Source organism: Babylonia areolata, chromosome 22 (genome assembly GCF_041734735.1).
Source record: "Babylonia areolata isolate BAREFJ2019XMU chromosome 22, ASM4173473v1, whole genome shotgun sequence".
Taxonomy (NCBI): Eukaryota; Metazoa; Mollusca; class Gastropoda; order Neogastropoda; family Buccinidae; genus Babylonia; species Babylonia areolata.
In genome coordinates this window covers 27577881-27587174 of record NC_134897.1, presented here as the reverse complement: position 1 = coordinate 27587174, position 9294 = coordinate 27577881, and the positions used below count along the sequence as shown (strand labels likewise).

At 42.6% G+C, this 9294-nt stretch overlaps 1 protein-coding gene across 1 annotated transcript in view; it reads left to right on the top strand.

Annotated features, from left to right (window-relative positions):
• LOC143297320 (protein obstructor-E-like) overlaps positions 1-5581 on the top strand; it is an 11204-nt gene extending 5623 nt beyond the window's left edge. The window contains exons 4-5 of the mRNA XM_076609604.1: positions 1174-1380; positions 3670-5581. Coding sequence (XP_076465719.1) covers positions 1174-1380; positions 3670-3854 — 392 coding nt within the window. The 3' untranslated portion in view covers positions 3855-5581. The remainder of the gene's footprint in view (positions 1-1173; positions 1381-3669) is intronic.
• Positions 5582-9294: the final 3713 nt, after the last annotated feature.

The following is a 9294-nucleotide window of genomic DNA, read 5'->3' as shown; positions in this document are numbered from 1 at the left end:
AGTTGACACCAAATTTGGCATAAAAATAGGAAAAATTCAGTTCTTTCCAGTCATCTTCTTTAAAACAATATTGCACCTCTGGGATGGGCACAAAAAAATTAAAAAAGAAGCCTAATTATATGCAAACTGCATTTACTGTTAATTTATATTTTTTGTATTCTCTAAACTTGGCACTTTGACCTCTTATTCTGACACAACAACAAGAGGAGTCATTATTATCGTTTTTTGTTCAAACAGGAACTTCTTTTCCTAAGCATGGAATTTTTATTTATTTTGCAAACGTTTTGGTGCAGATAGTAAAAAATGGAAATTGCTCTGTAATTAATGCTAGGGGACTTAATTTATCACAAGTGAGTCTTGAAGGCCTTGCCTCTCTTGTTTTTGTTGGATGTTTTCATTTGTAAATATTGTTGTGCAATACCCTATTGTCTTAACATGAGTATGTGTGTGGGGGGTTAGTATATCGTCAGCTATTGGGAATTCTTATTTGACTAAATTTTAATCTCTTCTTATGTTGCGCATGATGATTTTATGCTAGTGTTTACAACGAGCCTGTGACTGCACAACTTAATTTCCGTGTGGATTAATAAAGTGTTTTTGATTTGATTTGATTTGATTTGAACAAAACGTCCAGCTATTCGGGTGAGACGATAAGCCGAGGTATCGTGTTCATAGACGCCATTTTTCCCGTGTTTCTGGCACGAGGAAGTATTTCACTCAGTTCAGTAAAGTGACTGGATGATATTATTATGATTATTATAATGCTACCACTCGCTTTCGCCTCATCCTTGCTACCGTTACTGTAATAGTTGACATAATTGATGCTGTTGCTATGTTACAACTGGTCCAGGCTATTTTCTTATTAATGTCATCTTAAATCATCATGATTACTGCAATCAATAATGTGTAAACATTGATTGAATGATTGGACTTTTTTTCTTCTGTATTTGTTGATGTTGTTGTTGTTACTGGTTTGTTTTGGTTTGGTTTGTTTTGTCTTTCTCTCTGTAGTGGAGGATGCTACTGTTCGTTTTATATTGTTTGTTTCACACTGTTCTCTGTATTGTATACATGTCTTTGGCAAAAAAAAAAAAAAAAGTTTAAAAAAAAAAAGTGACTGGCGGTGAAAGGGTTAAGTACCTTACGCAAACACCGCTCTGCTCTGACTCCCAGACGACCCTCGCTGTGTGAAGAAGACGGGCAACAACCCTGACCCTGACGACTGTTCCCGCTTCGTGTCGTGTGCCAACGGCACCATGATCGCCGTGCAGCGCTGTGGAGACGGAACCCTGTACTGGCCCAAGAACAACACCTGCGAGTTCGCTGAGGCCGTGGTGCACGAGTGTGGCAGCAGGAAGATCCCGGAGACCATCATCATCCGTGAGTACACGACGTGACACCGTGTGTCTAGGTCAGGCAGCAGGTCGGGTCGATGGAGGCTGGTGTTGGCTGCCGTCAGTGGGAGCGGTCTTTGATTAGCGGTGCCGAGTTTGCACAGCGTTATGAGTAGCAGTAGTAGTAGTAGTAGTAGAATTTGTAGTAGTAGCAGAGGCAGTAGTAGTAGTAGTAGTAGTAGTAGTAGTAGTATCATTTCATTTACTTTCGGTTTTTTTTTCTAAAAAAATTATCCTTTTTTTTTTTTTTTTTTTGTCTTTATTTCTTTTTGGGGGGAGGAGGTCGGGGGGGTGGGGGGGGGGAGGGAGGCCATTGTCAATTCCATAGTACTTACGAAAACTTTTAACACAAAGCGAACTTGACACGGCAAAGATCGCTCGTGCAATAATGTAGAATAATAATACATGTGAACTTTTACGTGCATGACCTTTTTTTTTTTTTTTTCACCTGGGCACACTCAGTTATCGGGACGGGTGTGCACGCTGGCGATGTTCTTGTATTTGTATTTGTATTTCTTTTTATCACATCAGATTTCTCTGTGTGAAATTCGGGCTGCTCTCCCCTGGGAGAGCGCGTCGCTACACTACAGCGCCACCCTTTTTTTTTGTTTTGTTTTTTTGTATTTTTTCCTGCGTGTAGTTTTATTTGTTTTTCCTATCGAAGTGGATTTTTCTACAGAATTTTGCCAGGAACAACCCTTTTGTTGCCGTGGGTTCTTTTACGTGCGCTAAATGCATGCTGCACACGGGACCTCGGTTTATCGTCTCATCCGAATGACTAGCGTCCAGACCACCACTCAAGGTCTAGTGGAGGGGGAGAAAATATCGGCGGCTGAACCGTGATTCGAACCAGCGCACTCAGATTCTCTCGCTTCCAAGGCGTACACGTTACCTCTAGGCCACCACTCTTGGCTGCATGACCCACCGACCCCCTGGTATGGATCACAGGACCTTTAACCTGCACACTGGATCTTCTGCATGCGTGTTCACACGATGGGGGTTCAGGCGCTCCAGCAGGTCCGAACATCTGTTGACCTGGGGGATCAGGATAATCTCCACTGGTGCGCATCACCCCATTGATTAAAGCGTTGGAGCTTCAACCTTATGGTCCGAGGTTCGTATCTCGGTAACGGTGCCCGGTGGGTGAAGGCTGGGGATTTTTCCTATCTCCCGGGTCAACATAATGTGCAGACCTGCTGGTGCCTGAATCCCCTTCGTGTGTATACGCACGCAGATGATCAAATACGCACGTTCAAGTTCCTGTAATCCATGTCAGCGTTCGGTGGGTTATGGAAATAAGAACATACCCAGCATGCACGCCCCTAAAATCGGAGTATGGCTGTCTACATGGCGGGGTAAATAAACAAAATTGTCATACACGTAAAACGTTACATGTTTGTATACGTATATGTGGCGTGAGTGAAACCTGATTAAATGAAACAGGGATACGATTGATGAGCGCCCAATGGCAGCTGTCAGTCGGCTCTACCCAGGTAGGCAGGCTGTTGTGAAAATGATCCCGTGTTTGTTGTTTGTCAACTCTTTGAGCTTGGTCTCTGACCGAGGATAGACGTTATATAAGTATCCATAATTATCATCAACACTCCGGCTTGACCCCCCAAGGTGCCGGGATTGGGATTTAGACCCCAGCATCGTCAGGGGAATCTGCAGCACTTTGCTCACAAAACATGACTGATTACAGTCCCCGAAGATGGGCCTTCGGTTTGATACGTTCAAACACTTCTGACCCAACTGAGACTCGTTTCGCAATCCAGATTTTCTTTTTCTTTTTCCACATGTTTGTTTTAGGTGAGGAACTAGATACCCACTTTTTTTTCTTTCTTTTTTTCTTTTTTTCTTTTTTTTTGTACAGACGTTCTCCATATGACTTGGTTGTTTGTTTATTTGTTTTTTGTGTTGTTGTTGTTGTTGTTTTTGTGTGTGTATGTGTGTGTGTGTGTGTGTGTGTGTGCGCGCGCGCGCGCACGTGCTGCAGGCGAGAAGGACCTGCCATGTATCCATACTTGTTTACAGACGTTCTTTATAATGATTGCGAGTGTGTGTGTCGCTGTTTGTGTGTGCGCGCGCGTGCATGTGTGTCTCTCTGTGTGCGCGCACATGAATGTATGTATGTGTGTGTGTGTGTCTATGTGTGTGTGTGTGCCTGTGTGTGTCTGTTTGTGTGTGTGTGTGTGTGTCTGTTTGTGTGTGTGTGCGTGTGTGTGTGTGTTAATGTGTGTGTGTGTGTGTGTGTGTGTGTGTGCACGTGGTACAGGCGAGGAGGACCCCCTGTGCCGGGATGACGGCCAGGCCCCGGACCCCCAGAGCTGCCGGCACTTCATCCTGTGCCAGCACGGGCGCCGCACCCAGCGCATCCAGTGCCCTCACGGCACCGCCTTCTCCACCACCTCCCGCAAGTGCGAGTGGCACTCCGAGGTCAACTGCAACTCCAGAGAGTAGGGCAGCAGGCCGCTTGGCGCGGGCACCTGCCAGTGGTACTCTCTGATCTAACGCATGGCCGGAGAGTAGAGGCAAGGGGGTCAACTGAAAGATCTGAGTTGAGGGAGAGAGTGGTTGGGCGGTGGTGGGGTGGAGAAGAGGGGGAGGGACGGGGGGGGGGGGGGGAGGTGTGGTGGTCTGCATCGTCTGCGGTAAAAAAAAAAAAAAAATCGGGAGACATCTTGGTGGTGGTGGTCATGGTCCTCCTTACGTCACTGAGTATTGTTCACTTTATCTCCCCCCCCCCCCCCCTGTTGTGTGGTTGAGAAGTACAGGCCACCACGAGCTTTCTGTCTGGAAGGTGTGAGTACCACTGTGAGGTCTCTCTTATTATCAAAAACTGACTGCATCTTCAGCTGTGCTTTCACTGTATACGTTTTCTTTCTTATGTCTTCGCTTGATTAAAACTGAACGCTTTTTTTTTTCTTCTTCTTCTTTCTTTCTTTCTTTTTTTTTTTTTTTTTTTTTCTTTCTTTTCGTTCATATTCGTTTTTTTATCATTCAATATCATTTTCAATTTCGCCTGTTGCTTTTGTTGTAAATGTCTGTTCCATCGCGAATCCCGTTTAGTCACTGCCCTTTTCAATTCGGAAGAAACAAAACCTTTATGATAACACCAAGGACAATTTCTAAGGTCAAAAAAATTGTCAATCTCTGCTTTCTAAAACACGAACTATACTGATCAAATAAATCATCGGAGAAACTGTGCAGATTGAAAGATGGGACAAATTACACAGATGAAGACATTGGACTAAAATTGTGTGCATATTATGCATGCATTAGCGACGGAATAGCTATGTTTAGAGTTCAGTTGTGAGATTCAGCGGTGAAAGATTTGCTGCCTGCCATCACTTGTTTTCATGTGTGTTCTTGTCAGCCTCACAATCACTGCACAGAGCAACAGCTGTTGTTGTGGGTTTGAAGTGTGTTGTTAACCGATCAGCTAGTGTGGCCATCAGTGTAGTTGTGTTGATGGTGAGAACAGTGCTACATGTGTTTCACATTAATTTTTACAAGAAGTTACATGAAATGTGTAACAATGAACATGTCCATCAATGTCCATTAATTACCCCTTCGAGGTTTCCTGAAAATATCGCACGTCTTCTTGTTTACTGCCACCGTTGATAAATCATCTGACACAATAAACTAGCGGTGTTTGTTTGTTTGCTTGTTTTTTTTTTTCTCCTACAAATGAAATAAACAAACCATTCCCGTGCCCTCTTCATTAAAGATTGAAAAGACTTTAACAAAACTGAACAATATCTGATGATTTTTTTCCCATTCCCATGATATGTTTGTTTCATTGCTTCCCATTAATTGTCCCTTGACATTCATTTTACTGTATATTCTTTCTTTTCAAATGCCATTTCTTAACTGAAATATAAAAAACAAATATCAGTAACGCCCAATACTGAATGAGCCAAATACGACAAGAAGCATTACTCAACTGTTCAAAACTGGTTTTTTTTTCATATTTAAAGCACAAGTGCGATTTTACATTGTCGCTGTTTCTCTCAACAGTAAGGTACAGTGCTTGCTTCTAGTTCTACGTGTCGACACCTCTGTGGTGGCTGAACAGTTTTGGCATTAAACCTGACAGTATTAATTCCTCCTGGTGTGAACAGTTACTGTTTTGGCAACACATACACACACACACACACACCACACAGAGAGACACCCAGACACACACACACCTTCACCTTCACCTCTCCCGTAGTCTGGGTTCAGACCGTTGGGGCTGACCTGGCCACCACCCCTCTCCACACACACACACACACACACACACACTAAAACTGCCCATTATATATGGTTACATCTTGATTTTGTGATGTCATGTAATAGAGAATATAGCAGTTCCATATTGCTAATTATTTTCCAAAAAGCCTTTGCATCAAATTCAATTATGATGTAACATAATATTCCTTAGCATGAAATGTATCATGTTTGCTTTTTTTTTTTTTTTCAACGATTGCTTTTCCTGTTGACACCATATGTGCACACGCTGGTCTTTTCAACACACATGGATCCACTTTGAAAGTGTATATTTGTGTAGGCACTCACTGACACGTTGTGAGCAACTCTTTAAAAAGATTTGGTTAAAAATACAAGGTGACATGCTGAATGATTGTCATGAGCAAATAAACTGTTTTCAAATATATATGTCTGTGTTTTGTCATTTCTATCTCTAACTTCAAATGCTTTTATAACTATTGTTGTTACTCTTTCTTCTTCTTCTTCTTCTTCTTCTGTCCCATTTTCTGCACTGTCTCGGTGACATTACTTCCACGCTGCTCGTCCCGTGTCCCCCATACACAGTCACACCTGGGTTTGTCTGTCACACCCCCAGTGTCGGCAACTGTAACGGAATTTTTTTCACTTAAATTCGTGGGCCTGTGCTGTTTTCAACTGGCACTCCATCCGAACCAAAAAGCAAAACACAAATGTGAATCTAGTTGTTGTTGTTTTTAGAAGAACGAAAACTCTCATTTTCTTTTACTTTTTAATTAACTTAATGATAATAAGTATATAATCAAAGAAAGAAAATCAGTGTTCGTTTCCTAACTCACTCAAAAAAATAAATTCGTTTTCCCAATTCACTCAAAAATAAACAAAAAGTAACTTCACACACACTACAATGGCGGCTGCTGACATCTTAGGCGCCGACACCCCCCCGACAGACACCGTGGAACACAGGGCACCACACTGATGGGTGGTCCGCCGTTCCAAGTAGTTTTTGGCATGGCCGCTCTCCCTCAGTAGGGAGTAGTATAGTAGGCTATGTTTATAATTATATTCAAATAATGTTTCTGAATTCTTTGTGTTTTTACATTAAGAATACTAGTTATTACCTGCAGTGCGTGGATGTATGTATGAAACGGTGTATGTGATATTTTCTTTACATTTGTATCTTCGTAATATTCGTAAAAGCTGTTGTTGACTTTTACAGTTATGGTCCCCAGGTTGTTTACTTGTCTATGTTGTGATAATGCACCTAACCAAATTTCTCCAGTTGGAGATAATAAAGTTATTCTTATCTTATCTTATCTTATCTCTCCCCCGGGACGGCAGTGGATCAGCATCTCCCTTGTCTCAGTGTGCCACGATGCTGTTCACAACGGGAATGTTTCTGGCCCACGAGTCACACAGCAATGACTGGCATCAGCAAAAATAAACCAGTCCAGGGAAACGGAACTGGCCTAACGTTAACAATTAACAGTTTTTAAAAAACGGCATTCACGTGCTTCACAATATATCCCACAACAGAACATCGGCTGGGAATCTTATGTTCCTGCGTGAAAAATTGTCTGCATTTTCAAATAAACATAAAAATCAACATGCACAAAAAGATACCACATAAAAAAAAATTGTCACCGACAACACATGTACAAAGCGATTTGTTACAGCAACCCACAGGAAACTAGTGATGCTAGGTTCGCCAGGTCGCCACACACCAGAGGAGAACCTGCACTGCTTCCGAGTCACTTTGGTGGCGTTTAGTGGTGCCTGATCTGATTTAATGTACCTGGGACACTAAGCTCCCTACTGATGACCATAATCACTTAGTCGCGGAGCCAGACTGGGTGAGCGGCGTCCCTCCCCGCGCGGAGACCGCCACCACGTTCCTCCAACAACAGTCCCTCGTGAGACTACCGACACCGAAGACCTTGACAGGACTCATCCCAAGCATGGGAGTAGAAAGGAATTGAAACTGAATGTCACCATGATTGCATGGAATAAAAGGCCACATAATGTAGGATATCTTTTTTATACTGATGATGACGGTGGATGATGACGATGATGCTGCTATGTTACTCTACGCTTCCTGTCATCATGATATCTAACCAGGCCCACGAGATACAGACACTTGCAGTATTGGTCAGGAAATTTGAATAATACACTCAAAGACACATCTGTGAAGTGGATGATACTCGACTGTGTGGTCCAAGTCTTCCCGTAAGCTCATTTAACTGTGGATAGGAGCCGGCCACAGGCCGAAGAAATCCCCCTCTGCTGGGAATTGAACCGCATCCTACAAGCCGTCAGTCCGTGACACTAACCACTTCACCTCGGCGGCTGGTGAGATAACGTGTACTTGTAAGCAGCGGCATGGTCAGATTGGTAAGGTGATGGACGTCAGATCAATAGTTCACCAGTGACTGGGGTTGAAGGTCTATAGTTCTGGCATGGTGCTATGTCTGTGGGAAAAGTGAAGCCTATAGTTCTGCCATGGTGCTATGTCTGTGGGAAAAGTGAAGCCTATAGTTCTGGCATGGTGCTATGTCTGTGGGAAAAGTGAGGCCTATAGTTCTGCCATGGTGCTGTATCTGTGGGAAAAGTGAGGCCTATGGTTCTGGCATGGTGCTGTGTCTGTGGGAAAAGTGAGGCCTATAGTTCTGCCATGGTGCTGTGTCTGTGGGAAAAGTGAGGCCTATAGTTCTGGCATGGTGCTATGTCTGTGGGAAAAGTGAGGCCTATAGTTCTGCCATGGTGCTATGTCTGTGGGAAAAGTGAGGCCTATAGTTCTGGCATGGTGCTATGTCTGTGGGAAAAGTGAGGCCTATAGTTCTGGCATGGTGCTATGTCTGTGGGAAAAGTGAAGCCTATAGTTCTGCCATGGTGCTGTGTCTGTGCACACACACATATATATACATATATAGACAGATAGATACGATCTCTCTCTCTCTCTCTCTCTCTCTATATATATATATATATATATATATATATATCAGATATATACAAAATCACTTGCGTGAAAAGACGTAAAGAAACAAGAAAGAGTTTCACACTATAATTACAATACTTATCTCTACGAACCTAACCTATGTCGCAAACCTCAGCTTGTCTAAAAACCCAACAAAATCTGAGTAATGATTTCGGAATATTTTATGAAAGAAGAACAGCTTTCTTCAGCTTAATCTTTTTCAATACTGGTACAAGTCTTTTAAGAGAAAGCTGTTTTTGTTTTATTGGTTTTTGGTGTTTGGTTGTTGTTGTTTTTTGTTTTGTTTTTTGTTTGTTTGTTTTTGTTTGTTTGTTGTTATTGTTTTTTGTTGTTGTTGTTGTTTTTTGTTTGTTTGTTTTTTTGGGGGGTGAGGGGGGGGGGGCAGGGGGGGAGTCTCTATTGTCAGCACAGATCAAGACTCTCACACATTTATTTTATTTATTTATTTTTTAATATCTTTTTAAAGATCAGGAACAGGCAAACACACTCAACAAACGCACTTAACATAAAGGGAAGTAACCAATCACAAGAGAGGATGAAAATGACTGAGTTATGTACCTTGAATCAAACCACTGAATGGAAGCAGTATGGCCACCCACAGAGGAGGCTTGAACTGAGTTCACAAGAAGCACCAGTATTTCAGTTTCTATTTCAAGGAAGTATCAAAAGCATGCGGAC